At 45.2% G+C, this 14,877-nt stretch overlaps 1 protein-coding gene across 13 annotated transcripts in view; it reads right to left on the bottom strand.

Annotated features, from left to right (window-relative positions):
- The window catches only part of cadm1 (cell adhesion molecule 1), a 266,547-nt gene extending 252,303 nt beyond the window's left edge, over nucleotides 1–14,244 (bottom strand). For 7 of the 13 annotated variants that reach the window (XM_062961272.1, XM_062961274.1, XM_062961278.1 and 4 more), the window contains exon 1: nucleotides 13,926–14,243. In XM_062961272.1, the coding sequence (XP_062817342.1) occupies nucleotides 13,926–14,163 (238 nt within the window). In that variant the 5' untranslated portion in view covers nucleotides 14,164–14,243. Of the gene's footprint in view, nucleotides 1–13,925 lie in introns of all 13 variants that reach the window. The other 6 variants (XM_062961273.1, XM_062961275.1, XM_062961279.1 and 3 more) reach the window with 1 other exon arrangement.
- Nucleotides 14,245–14,877: the final 633 nt, after the last annotated feature.

Raw genomic sequence — 14,877 nt, 5'->3', positions numbered from 1 at the left:
TTGATGGACAAGAGAAGGAAGAGCCAAGTCATGGAAATGAAGATGAAGGGATTGAGGGATTGTTCTCAAGAGGCTCAATTTGCTGGACGAAAGCAATCAAAGACTAACGGCAGACACAAGGATGGAACAGGGTTACACAAGACACAAATCAAAGCCCTGGTGTTGACCTACAAAGTCTCTCTCTATCTACCTACCTAGAAAGCCTCATATGGCTTGGGCCCAGCCTATCTGAAAGACCTACCCCATATATTCATGCACAAGTCTAGAAATTGTAGGTTGAGGTATCCATGGGTCACATCAAAAGTCATATATGCCCTTGACTCATAACTGAGGCCACCTAACACTTATATCTCCCTTTCTAAGTCCATCAGAGCTCCAAGATCTTCTGTAGATACTCTTCTTTGTCACATCGCCTTCTCAAGCTTGTTTGACGAAAACAAGTGAGACAGATTTCGGAAATCCCTCCCTTTGGAGGCCCACATGGTCACATCCTTGCTCTCCTTCCTCCAATAGTTCCTATCCATCTAGAATTAATACTATTTACAGGTAGACATTTTTGACCTCTGTGACTATTTCCTGGAGTGTTGCATTCTGAAGACCGTGCACACAGTTCCGAAATTACGGGATAATGCACTATTACGCTAACGAGCAAGATGTGGCACCCAACCAGCACTTAACTCTGAACCAATTAAATCTGTGCGTGTAACGCTAAGCAACACACAATGTGCCAAACCACAGAGTGATGCAAAAGGATGGAGAATTATAGCCTTGGCCGAACTCTTCCTACGCAGATTTTGCTTTTATGCTAATCTCCGCTCTTAAGACAAACTTCCGGAAGCCAAGGCGCTTTCATTCCGAATTCAAATCAGAACCACACTTCAATCAAATTAGGGTTCAGGGAAAACTATTGAGATGTTCAGATCTCTGTATCATCCAAAGTACATGGTGAGGAGATATCAACCAAGACGATTCACCATTGTTTACCCTGATCTTATGGAAAGACAATGAAATCCATCCATGGTGGAACAACAGATCAGGACCAAACTTAGAACACAAACACAACATGACCAACTTTCAATGCTGGTGGGGTTTGGGGGGAATTGACCTAGGATGTTGGGAACTGTAGTTCTCCTGCATCCAGAGAGAGCTGTGAACTCAATTAACGATGGATCTGGACCAAACTTGGCACACATTCCCAACATACCCAACGTTGACAACTGACGTGGTTTGGGGGGAATTGGCCCACAATGTTGGGAGTTGTAGTTCGCTCACCTCCTTATGTTTTTTCTAATAAGGCTGTTTATTATAAATAGCATTGCAAAAGACCTAACCCGGACATCGTTGTTGGATACTTAAGCTAGTATTGAAACGAAATCTCAGCTAGCCTTGAAGTCTCATAAAGTGATGAGTCTCATAAAGTCATCCAAGAAGGAAGACAGCTCCATGGAGGCTCAATGGAGGAAGAACACAAGAGGATCGGCAACCCAAAAATGCCACTAAGATACAATGGGAGCTCGGCCTGGATAATACGAGCAAAATGTAAGCAGAGTAGGGTAAGGAGAATGGTCTGTTCAACATATCAGCTGTATGTATCTGTGCACACAAACTCAACCTTTTTTGTAAGGCATGAGTCAACCGAAGCAACTGCCTGCTGAAAAACAAAGATGATTCAGAAAACGTTCGTTGAAGGCAACTTACAATTGAGAGAGGCACATAATTATCACAACACGTACCGGAGGAGGCAGAGATGTCTCCTTCTGTTCTCAATAACAATACACGAAACAGAAGCTCATATGGCATGGAGGTGGTTGGGAGTGGACTGGAATTCATGGACTCAGGGTATCAAGGAACGTCCACAAAGCAGGAGAGATCTAGACGGCAGCTCAGATCTCTCTCAAATTTTCGCAGATCTCCAAGTCACCTTCCCTTTCATTTCTTGGTCCCATCGCCAGGTTTCAGGGCAGGCGGTAATCTCCCATCAAAATTCAATAAAACCCATAAATAATGCTCATAAAAAAGTGCTGGCATGCCATACTGGAATATTTACCCTAATTATATAATTGCTTAACCCCAATTATCTCCACCAGCAACTTTCATTTCTCTCTCTTCCCCACTTTTGTTGATTTCCATCTTTTCGAAAGAAAGGGCCTTTCACCTCATTTGGCTTCTTTTTTGGCTGTCAGAAAGCAGGAGGAATGAGGAATGAATAGGAGAAGGAGGAGGAAGTATTAAAAGCCTCTCCGAAATTGAACAGTTCCAACCATCAGCCATATAAAAAGTCCCATATCTCCTGCAAAGATCACCATTAACCCAGACGGGATGAATCGAGATGATTCGGGAGCCGCTAATACGAGCACGAGTTCCGAGTGCCATTTTTCATTAAACTCCCTTTTCTCAATTTTTTGGGGACGCTGGATGTTCACCTGATAGGAAACAAAGCAGGACGCTGCGGTGTCGCGGAAAGCTAATCAGGAGCGCAACCTTCCCAGAGATAACGCAAACGCAACCGAGTCCTTCAAAGCAAAACGGAAAGAAGGGGACACATCGCTTTTGAAGTCTCCATGAGGGATGTGCGACCCATTTTAAAAAGTTGTTCAAAAGTCATTAAAAGTCAGTATAAAAAAAAATAATCGGGCAACAGGATATTATTCTCACACCTCCTCACCAAAGCAACTTGCAGTAATGTTGGACATCTAAGTGACCCTGGAGGCACTGCAGATGACTCAAGTCCATTGGGTCCTTCTATTTTCCTCTTTCGTGGAGGCCATGTTCTTCAGAAGCTTGTTTAGACCAAGGGAATAATGGCCTTGTCAGCTTCCTCCACGTGAATAATTAGGAGTTATTTTTGGAGTAATAGGAATGATATTGTCAAGGCATCAACATTTTAGAAAGGCTGAGGTGGGATAGGACAAAAAAAAGTTGTGAATAAGTTCTCCATCCTCCAAGGCAGTGGTTCTCAACCTGTGGGTCCCCAGGTGTTTTGGCCTACAACTCCCAGAAATCTCAGCCAGTTTACCAGGTGCTAGGATTTCTGGGAGCGGAAAGCCAAAACATCTGGTGACCCACAGGTTGAGAACCATTGCTCCAAGGCAACCCAATCTCAAGGAGCTCTTGCCATGGGCATTGAGGTGGGATCTCTTTGTCTTCCAGTTCGAATCCAAAAACACCCTCTCTATGGCACCCAATGAGAAATCTAAAGGCGGTGTTCATATCAGTTCTCCATCTCCAGTTCCACAAACGTTCTAGTCCTTGCAAGACGTTGGCCAACCCTCTTGGTGACCCAAAGCAAAAGAACTGCTTCCCTAAAAAGCCACAAATGAGGTAGCGACACCCATCAACACTTTTGTTTTCATTAAAAAGTGGAGGAAGCAGAAGGCAAAGCTCAGGATTAGCAATAAGAAAGTCCCACAGATAGTTGGCAAAAAAAACCAGAAGCACCAAGGCTCATTCCAGGAGAACATGATTCAAAGCAAAATCGATACAGTGCGAGAACGTACTCCTGAGCAAACCTTGTTTGATGAAGGACTTCTCCAAAACAGAGGTGAGGAGCCACCAGGGCAGTGGTTCTCAACCTGGGGTCCCCAGATGTTTTGGCCTTCCAACTCCCAGAAATCCTAACGACTGGCTGGGATTTCTGGGAGTTGCAGGCCAAAAACATATGGGGACCCCAGGTTGAGAACCACTCACTGCACCAGAGAGTGTTTATTGCAGTAAGCAAAACTGTAATCAATTCCCACAATGGTGGACCCAAAAAGGAACCACTGAATGTCCAGCTGCCTTTTCTGCACAGCACTTGTACCAAAGGCAGGCTTGCGAGTTGCTTCTCTAGGCACCAAAGGAACAACGGCAATTACAGGCAACGAACGATGGATGTGGCTCTCCACTATTGTTTTATAAAGCAGAACATCAGGTTTAGAACAGAATAAAAATTCATCAACTGCGCTAAATGGCGGTTTTAAAGTGTATTTAGCATTTCAATAAAGGAAGGATGAAAAAAATACCCGACGCCCAAACGTCTGCTTGCCTCGACTCATGTCAACATGTTGAGAAGAGACAGTCGTTTGTAATATCGACCCCAGTTTGTCTCACTGATACAATAACTCATTGGTTTTGAGGATGGTCTGCTAATGAACAGGAGTTTGCCTTCAGGAAAAAACATCTCCAGCCTCTATAAACTCTACAATGAGGAGCATCAAAAGCAACCAGCAAGCATCAGGAATGGTTGAAAGGGTCTCGGCCTTCATGTTCTATCAAGGAGACCCCAAATGACTTCTGAAGTTCAGCATTACATACACAAGGCAATCAAAATGGGATAACAACATAATAACATCCAGCAGCAGAACCCATTGTGATTGTAGATCCAAGTCAAAGTAGACATCTGGCAGTTGTTTGTGCTTCACGTTAAGTCCAGAAAATACACAAGGAAATCAAAAGGGGACAAGACCATAACAACGTTCAGGAGCAGAACCCATTGTCATTGTAGATCCAAGTCAAAGTAGACATCTGGCAGTCACTGGTGCTTCACCTAACTTGACATTGACAACCTTGGGTCCAAGCAATTGATGAAGGATGCAATCTAGGCTCTCCACATCCATATTCCTGCCCCACAAGCATTACATTTTGGGTTACAACCTGAACCCAGCCCAACTGTAGTAGAAGGGCTGATTTACACAGCCTTGGAAATAACACTTCCAAATTTCAAGAGGTGAAAAATAAAGTAAAAGCCTGCATTTTAAGGAAATGGATACCAGCACGCTCAAAATGCAAGATACAGCCCAAGAAACCTAAAGGCACTTTAGGGAGGGAAAATTATTGTGTTTCCACCGGCAAGAGTCAGCCCAAAACCCATCAACAAAGTGCACACAGTATATGCATAACACTGAGGAAATTGCTAGGTAAGTCATTCCCGATGCACACAAACAGAACGGTAATAGCATTTAAATAGGCAGCCTTTGATGCAGAGTGAAGCGGACCGCCTGATCCGAGGCAAAAGGCGTTTTATTAGCTCTGACCAGGCGCACACTCAGGGCGAGAGGCCGGCCCACGCCGCCCACGGAGCCCTGTCATTTGGGAGGGAGGCAGAGCTCACGTTGTCACCCCACAGGAAGGGGTCCGCAGCCCCGTCCTGCCCAAAGACCCAAGGCGGCAAGCAGAAAGACACTCCGTGTTGACGTCCCCAAGCAGCAAAGCCAACTGTGAAAGCTATGGAAGCTCAATGCAAACCATTCCCAAGGGCCCTCCTTCCCAGGGCATGTACAGATGCCTCTTCCTGCAAACATCTCACCAGTTGCATCCACCACCATAAGTGAAGAAACAGGTACAAAGGGCATGAGCTTCCTCCACACAATCCCAACCTCAGTCCCAAACTAGCAATCACCCAAAGGAAGATGGAGTGGGGCTATTGCTGAACATTCAACTATTGCTGAAATTTGCACAGTGGGCATCTCACCAGTTGCATCCACCACCATAAATGAAGAATCAGGTACAAAGGGCATGAGCTTCCTCCACACAATCCCAATCTCAGTCCCAAACTAGCAATCATCCAAAGGAGAAAGGATGGAGTGGAGCTATTGCTGAACATTCAACTATTGCTGAACATTCAACTACTGCTGAAATCTGCACAGATGCCACTTTCTGCAAGTAGACATTTCTCCAGCTGCACCCACCACCATATGTGAAGGAACAGGCCCAAGGGCATGAGCTTCTGCCATGCAATCCCAATCTCAGTCCCAAACTTGGAATCACACAAAGCAGAAAGGATAGAGTGGAGCTATTGCTGAAACCTTACTGAGGGAGCATCCTGGAACAGAAGACCATGAACTTTGAAAACCAATCTGCCTAAAAGGAAGCTCCAGATGCTCCATACAAGCTATCTGAGAGTGCCGCCCCTTTGCATGCACAGATACCACTTTCTGCAAGCAGACATCTCACCAGTTGCATCCACCATCATAAGTGAGGAAACAGGCCCAAGAGTATGAGCGGCCTCCACCCAATCCCAATCTTACAACCACCTATATCAGAAAGTAGACTATGCACTAAACATTGACACAACAGACATGGACCCCAAGGACAATCCACATCCAACATATACAAGAATACACAACATGCAGCTGCAAATTGCATGAACACTCATTACCTTCCTCCCATCATGTGTGGTCAACATCTCCCCATGTTCCCCAACATTGCTGCCAACATATCTGACATTCATTACCTTCTAACCACCATGCATGGTCAAGGAAACATCTCTCCAAGTTCTCCAACATTACTGCCAATACCTCTGTCATTCATTACCTTCTACTCATCATGTATAGTCAAGGAAACATCTCCCCACGTTTTCCAACATAACTACCCATGCCTTGACCATTCATTACTTCCAACTCTTCATGTATAGTCAAAGACAAATCTTCCCATGTCCCCCAACACTGCTAACAATGCCTCTGCCATTCATTACCTTCCCCCCATCATGTATGGTCAAGGAAACATCTCCCCATGTTCCCCAACATTGCTGCCAATACCTCCGCCATTCATTACCTTCTAACCATCATGTATGGTCAAGGAAACATCTCCCCGCATTCTCCAACATTGCTGTCAATGGCTCTGCTACTCATTATTTTCTACCCATCACTTGAGGTCAAGGAAACATCTCCCTATGTTCTCCAGCACTGCTGCAACATGTCTGCCACCTCTTAAGCGATGTCCCACATACGTTGTCAGAAACCCATCGCATGAGAGAGATCCTTGCATCGCCCCACCTTGTCAGAGATTCCTTCCCGAATCAGGCGTTGACGCAATGTTTGCACGCACCGTTAACCAGCAGCTGCGTTCCACCCCAGTGGTGGCCGCGTTTCCGTACCACTTGGAAATCTCTCCTCTTCCGGCCTCCGAGGAGCATTGTGAAGCTTAATTAACTGTAAAGCAGAGTGATCTTCAGATGAAAGGTGCCACAGAAATGCATAGATTAAAGTTACCAGCTTATTTTAAACCAAGTCTTAACATTACCTATCCCCATTACAATTACCCATGCTTGAATCGCTTTTTGTGCAGCAATTACTCCATGCTCCAGAACACACTCCTGATTATCTGCACTACTTTAGGAGCCTACCTATCTGGAAAGGCTCTTCCCTTTTGCACAACCTGGGCTGGGAACTCACTTAAGCGACAACGCCGACTCCAGGATCTGGGCAGAAATGGAAAACCTCTAGATGCTTGATGGCTTGCATGCCTAGCCTTCAGCCATGGCCGAATGGGGAAAGCGAGTCCTAGAAAATGCACACCAGAAAAGACCTGACACAAGGCCTTTGAATCCCTTTCATGTGCAACACAAAAGGTGGGTCACAGCCACCACCGATTGCGGTGACCACAATGACGAGCTTCCAACAATGCAGTAGAAGCACAGAAGGCCACTTCTAGGTCACGGAGGAGGACCTCAAAGGGCAGAACATTTCATATAATGGCCTCCTTAATGAAATATTTAAGCAGCGTGGGGGGGGGGGGTCATGAGAAAGCACAAAGGGGTGTTGTTTAACAGGGGAAGGGGTCGGGAAACACTGGATTTGCCAGCGTCCCCAACGCGCACAGCATTGCCTTGGAATCAGCAAAGGAGGGATCACTCGTCCATGCGGCAACAGTTGTCTCTCCGGTCTCTCCTTCTGCACCATTTAGGCCCTTCGTTTCTCCCGTCGTTAGACCCCCAACGCTGATGCGCACCAGGCTGGACTGTGTACATTGTCGGATTAGGAAGGAGCAGTGGTGCTTGTTGGTTTTATCAGCCAGGTTTCATGCTTTGTCTGGCTGCATCACAGTGTTTCTGCGCGACTTTTGCAGCGAGGCAAAATAGTACGGCAAAGGGAAGAACAAGCGAGGCATTGTGCATTCATGTCCACACAAGGAGAGCACCTTTATTTTACGCCGGTTCCCCAATTTCTTTGGGTCTGAAACACTACTGACCGAGAAAAATAGGGACTGTTTCATAACTGGACGCAAGAACTACTGGAGTTGTTTCAAACCAACCAAAGCAGGAACATCATGCACCTTTATGTTTTGTATTATCGGATTTCTCTGCACCCAAACACAATGCATGAAGAGGAAAGGGAGCATCGACACCACAAACCCATAAAAGCCAGAACCACCGGCTGATGGAAAGGAAGGGGAGTGAGAGTCCTTTAAAATCCACCAAGACAGGAACATCATTTCTCCGGCGTCTGAACATATTGAACACCTGGCGCCAAGCGCTGACAAGAGATCCCGCTCAAGCGATAGTCTGGGCTTCACCGCCTCCTGGTCCAAAGACCGACACAGGCGGATACCTCAAACCCGAAATGCAAGGCCCCCAAACTGCCTTCCAAAATACTACTTGGTTTGGAGGGAGGGATGTGCCATCATGCCCACATTCGTCCCGCGCAACCATCACCTCAGCTCTGGAGAGCATCGTGTTCCAGCAGGAGGGTTCACTGAGCCGATCTAATGAGCCAAAGAGTATTTTTGCTTCTTTGTCCACCCATCCACTCCCTCCCCAAAGCCCTTTTCTTTTCCAAACCAAGGGGCCCCGCTCGCTCGGCCGAACTTGATAAAGCGAATGCATGACATCCATATGAATGCCGGCCTTTGTTCCGGGGAGAGAGAGCTGTCCGGGCTTTTCTATTCCCCACCGACGAGAGGAAACTGAAAGGGTCCCCTCAATGGCCCTGTTGTGTTAGTCCCATCACGCGAGAGAGAGAGAGAGAGAGATACTCTCGTCACACCGAGGGAGTAAATGAGGCCTTGTAACGAGAGCGGGGACACACTGGAAATATCAACAGGCCTTAATGAGGGGTAGAGGATTGCGGCCCACCGACACCGGGGCATTCGAGCCGTTCCAAAAGCGGCAAGGAATCGTAACATTGTAGACGCGGCACTTCCGCAAAGCGCACCACTCTTGCCCAACTTGTAAAACAAAGTGAAGGGACACTCTACCCTTGCAGGGATGGATCCCATTACTTCTGACTTTCCCCAGTTCCAAACAGGAGAGGGAACGGCACTTCTTGCAACAATCTGGGACAAAAGTGTGCTTCTCGTGCAACCTGTTACCTCCGAATCCAAACGCTACAAAACCCAAATGCTCAAGAGATGCCTCAAGGGCCTGGACACCTTTCCAAAAACATTGGCCAAATCCAAAACAATTGGAAACATGACAATAGGGTGAAAGGATTTCCATAAAGGGAAGGAGGAAGGAAGTGTCAATTGTGCCCCAAAAAGTGAGAAAATTGTCAGCCAACATTTGGACGCACTTCTGCGCCGATTTGTACACTACACCGGTTCCCGTTTTCCAAAATGTGTGTGTGTGTATGTGTGTGTGTGTGTGTGTGTGTATATATATATATATATATATATATTTCAAAGCCAGGCAGCTGCAGTAACAGAAAGGAAGCACCACTGACACATACACACACACACACAAGCCAAGGGCTGTTCGGTTCGAAAGCAGTGTCAGATATGTAAGAGAACGAAGCTGCTTCCATGGTAACCGGCAAACGAGTTTCTCCAACATGGATTTCTCTCTCTCTCTCTCTCTCGTAGTATCCGTTGCTCGTTCCTCCTTTGCAAAGGAAACACGTCCTCCTCCGAGAAGGGAAGCAAGCCCTCCTGTTTGTTTATGTATTTATTTATCATAAAAGGATAAAGACGTAAACAAAGGGAGGGCTAACTGTTGCTGCGCTTCCGCGCGTCCGAACGGTTTGTCAACAAGGTCACTTTGGAGATTGCGTTACACAGGGAGCAGCTTCCCGGATATCTTTTTGTGATTTCTGGAGTAGCCAAGTCCGTCCACATCGGAAGCAAAGACCTACATCATAACACGATGCTCCTTGCATTTTCTAAACTTGTACGTTTCCAAGACCCGCTTCTCCTCCACTCGCCAAGAGAAGACTTGGGCCATTTGTGCATGATGTGGCTCCTGTTTGTGTTTAATCCAGAGGCCAAAGTACTCATCACAGGTCCGAACTCAAGCCTCAAACGATAATAATGTACACTATTCGATGATTCAGTTGCATACATAACAAGAGAGGGAAAAGCCAAGGAAGGGATCCGTTCGGAGAGGGGTTCGGAGAGGGGAAGCTCAACCATCGTTTGCTGCAAAGGTGTGGAAGCAGGAAGGTGGTTCCCCACTTGTTGCTCCTCTCAAATTTACATCCGTGATGGGGTCATAGCCCCCCCCCCAAGAAAAGAGCCAGTTACTTGAGAATCCGTCAACGGCATTCCCTGCTCTCCTTCCTTCCCCTTTTGTTCGTGAAAGCAAACACTGCCCTCTTCTTTCCCAACCTCGCCAGCGCCGCCGACTCCGTGCCGGAGAGCGAGCAAACGTTTGCAGCAGGGACATTTGGGGACGGGAAGGAGAGCACCTCTCCAGCATGCCGCTGCAACGCTTTGCCGAGCCACAATATTAGGCAGACGGTGTAAAATACTGCCATTAGGTCCACACATTTGCACATTCTATCTATCTCTCTACATAGACGGCGGAAGGGATGTTTTGTGTGCAGAACGACAGTGTCTTGCTAAGGTTAAGTGGTGGGAGAACCGGGGCGGAATGAACCCCCGTACTGCTTTTAGACCCATGTACATACATACATACATACATATATATACATGCACATAAATACACGAGTGTGTACATATACACATATAAATGTATATACAAATATATATGCATGTGTGTGTGTGTGTGTGTGTATATATATATATGGACATGGGTCTAAAAGCAGCATGGGTGTTCATTCCACTATGATATATACATGCATACCTATATATATAAATGAGTGATGGCATCACGGTGACCTACAAAACAACAAAACTACAGGCCCCCCAACCTCGAAATTTGACAACACAACCCATCATCCACGCCTCTAGTTAAATATATATATTCACACACACACACATATATATACACACACATGTGTGTGTACATACACATACATATATATGTGTGTATGTGTATATACAGAGAGATTCAGATATGGATATCTTTCCTTCTCTGCCAAAGGCTTGGAGGAACCAAGAGGACTGTGAATCCCAAACACATACAAATACATACACATGCATATATACAGTGTGTGTATTTGTGTGTCTTTGCTTCTCTGCAGAAGGTTTGGAGGAACCAAGAAGACTGCAAATCCCAGACACATACATATATATGCACATCTATATATATAAAAGAGTCATGGTGTCATTAATTATTAAAAATAATTAAAAATACAAATACTGTAACATCAAATAAAAATTCCACAACAATTTTTAACCAATACCACCACCACTTTGCCACAGCAACGCGTGGCCGGGCACAGCTAGTATATATATACAATAGGTGTGTGTCTTTGCTTCTTTGCCAAAGGTTTGGAGGAACCAAGAGGACTGTGAATCCCAAACACAGACACACACATGCAATAGTAATGTAATAAATCCTTATTTATATTCAAAGATAGACGGAGAGATAGATAGATCTCTGCAGGTTTGGAGAAACCAAGAGGGCTGCGCATTGCCTCTCCGTCCGTCATCCAAGGGAAAGCACAGAGTTGTGTGCAAAGACATGAAAGGGGGTTTCCGTGCAAAGAGAAGCCCCCTCCCCAAATTCTTTTTTGGAAAGGAAACAGGGAGAAAGGGGGAAAGGGAAGGGTCTCTGGAAAAACAACAAGCCGGGGAGAGGAGAAGAGGGAGAGCGGTGGTGGTGGCGGCGGTGGTGGTGGGGAGGGGGTCTTCGTTCTTTCTCGCTTGGGCAAGTTCGGGTTTCAAAGCAGAAGGGGCCGTCGATGGGGAGGGGGAAAAAGGGGGACGGAGAAGGAAGGAAGGAGGGAATGGAGAGGGCACTGCAGTCTTCTCGGCAGGGAAAGAAGAAAGGAAGGAGAAAGAGAAGCAGACGGAGGGAGGGAGGGATGGAAGAAGGCGCATTCTCCTCTGCATGGATGGGAAGGGGTCAAAGGCAGTTGTGTATACATACGTGTACAGCCGTGTGTGTAAATACATAAGGGGGGCTCAGGCGGCAAAATACGGAAGGGAAACTGAGGCATGGAAAGGGAGAAAGAGGGAAGGAGAAAAAGAAAGAGAGCCATGCAAATTGCCTCCATAGAGACTGAACAGGATACATATTTTTACATTGTTTCTGCATATATATTTATTGGTAAATAAATCTGAGGAATGTTTGCCAATACTATTTATTTACTATAAACAAATATGGGAAACAGTTGCCTGGCCAACAATTATATGAATAGGGTTGTTGTATGTCTTTCGGGCTGTATGAATGAATAGTCTAAGTCAGCAATACTACATTGCAAATATCATAAACTATTTATTATATCACGAAGAGATATTCTCATTACTTATATTCTGTTACACATGAATATTATACATAAGTGTGAGGATTATTATATTATATGGGAAATGAATATTATAAATAAATATTCCTATCCCATCCACTCCTTTGGCCTTTGTGCAAATCTACCATTGGCCAAATCAACACTATAACCAAAAAAATATAATAATATATAAAAACTAAATATTGTCAAGAATTATATTGTATGGTATAAAATATTACATATAAAGATTATACCTATTTCAATATAATATATTACAAATATACAGTCTAATTAATTACATTATATTACATATCATTGTTAATTGTAACATATTATAAATATTACCAATAATTGTATAGAATATATTATAAATATTACTGAGAATTGTATAATAACATAATTAGATATCATCATTATGTTATATTATAAATATAATTGATTATAATATATTATCACTAAATATCATCAATAATTTTATAGAATATATTATAGATATTATCAAGAATTGTATTATGACATAAGTTACATTATCATTAGTTATATTATATAGCAACTATTATAAGTTTGCTAAATAATAAATAATGGTATATCGCATAAATAAATATTATGAATTATATGATAAGCATTATCATTAATTATATAATATATATATACATATTTCTCACTTATCCAGCACTCGCTTATCTAATGTTCTGGATTATCCAACGCATTTTTGTAGTCAATATTTTCAATACATCGTAATATTTTGGTGCTAAATCCGTAAATAATAATTACTACATAGCACTACTGCGTAATGAACTATTTTTTCTGTCAAATTTGTTGTATAACATGATGTTTTGGTGCTTAATTTGTAAAATCATAACCTAATTTGATGTTTAATAGGCTTTTCCTTAATCCCTCCTTATTATCCAACATATTCGCTTATCCAACATTCTGCCGGCCCGTTTATGTTGGATAAATGAGACTCTACTGTATTAATTAGTATAATATTGTATTACATTATAATATTATTATCAATATTATAAGTACCTACACTATATTATATATTGCTATTAACGGTATAACACCGTGACTGGAAATGATTGTAAAATGCTAATGAAGGATAAGCGAGATTCTACTGTAATAACTATAATAACATAAATAAATATGATCAGCAATGATTTATAATATAAATACATATTACCACTAATTAAATATAATAATAACAATAATTAGTTTTTCTTAAATTAATATTGCTATTAATGGTATAAATAAAATAAATAAATAACGGTGTATTATAATGGTATAATGAGTGACTGGAAATGATTGGAAAATGCTAATGAAGGAGGGAAGAAGGGGGTTGGGGTCGGGTCACGTGGGGGGCTGTTATTACCATATTACCATAATAATAATATATGAGAATTAATTACGATCTCTAGTTTTTCTTAAATTGATATTGCTATGAATGGTATAATGGTATGATGAGTGATTGGAAATGATTAGAGGATAATGAAGGAGGGAAGAAGGGGGTTGGGGTGGGTCACGTGGGGTCCCGGCCCCCGAGCCGAGGCCCCGCCCCCCGCGCCGAGGCCCCGCCCCCGCTTGCCGGGCCCTGCGGCGGCTTACCTGTGGGCAGCATGGAGGCGGCGGCGGCGGCGGCCAGGAGGAAGAGGGCGAGCGAGGGCGGGAAGGCCGGGCAGGCGGCGGGCGGGAGCGGGGCGCAGGGCGGGAGGACCCGGGGCGGCGGCGGCGGGGCCTCGGGGTGTCTCTCCGGGGGCGGCTCGGGGCTCCTCCGCCGGGGGTGGTGCCCGGGCCGCCCGCTCCTCCGCTGCCGGGCGGGCTCCGCTCCGCGCCCGGCCTCCATCCTTCCTTCCCTGCCTGCCTGCGCTCCCTCCGTCCGTCCGTCCTTTCCTCAGCGCACCTGCTCCGCTTCTGCCGCCGCCGCCTCCGAGCCGCCCTGCGCGCCCGCCGCGGGGGAGGAGCCGCGCGCCCGCACCGCCAATCAGCGCGCGCGGAGACGCATAATCAGCCCCGGCGCCCGTCCCCATTCGCCGGCCTTGGCAAGGCGGGGCCTGCATAATCAGCACGGGCGGAGCTTCCCATTCGCCGGCCTCCCCGTAACTGCGCCTCGCGCTCTTCCAATAGGTCCATGCAAGGGGAGGGGCCTGCATAGATTAAAGAGCCTCCCTCGCCATCCCGAACACAACGGGGGCGGGGCCTGCATCTATTTATTTATTTTCCGATATTTCTATTAGGAGTCTTCTTGCTATCGCCAACAGCGTGGGGGCGGGGCCTGCATATATTATGGATTTCTCACTCTCCTTTCTCTCTTCTAATAGATCCAGAGAAGGGGCGGGGCCTGCATAAATTATAGGTCTTATAACAGTCTCTAAGAGCGAGGGGGCGGGTCCTGCATAAATTATGGATTTCTCACTCTCCTTTCTCTCCTAATAGAAGGGGCGGGGCCTGCATGAATTATGACTGTTCTCTTCTCAGTAACCATCTCAAGAGCAAGGGGGCGTGGCCTGCATAAATTATGGATCCTCTTCTTTCTAACTATCTTAAAGAGCGAAGGGGG

Source organism: Anolis carolinensis, unplaced genomic scaffold, assembly GCF_035594765.1.
Source record: "Anolis carolinensis isolate JA03-04 unplaced genomic scaffold, rAnoCar3.1.pri scaffold_8, whole genome shotgun sequence".
NCBI lineage: Eukaryota > Metazoa > Chordata > Lepidosauria > Squamata > Dactyloidae > Anolis > Anolis carolinensis.
Note: the sequence above shows the minus strand (reverse complement) of the source record. Positions and strands in the feature narration are given on the sequence as shown.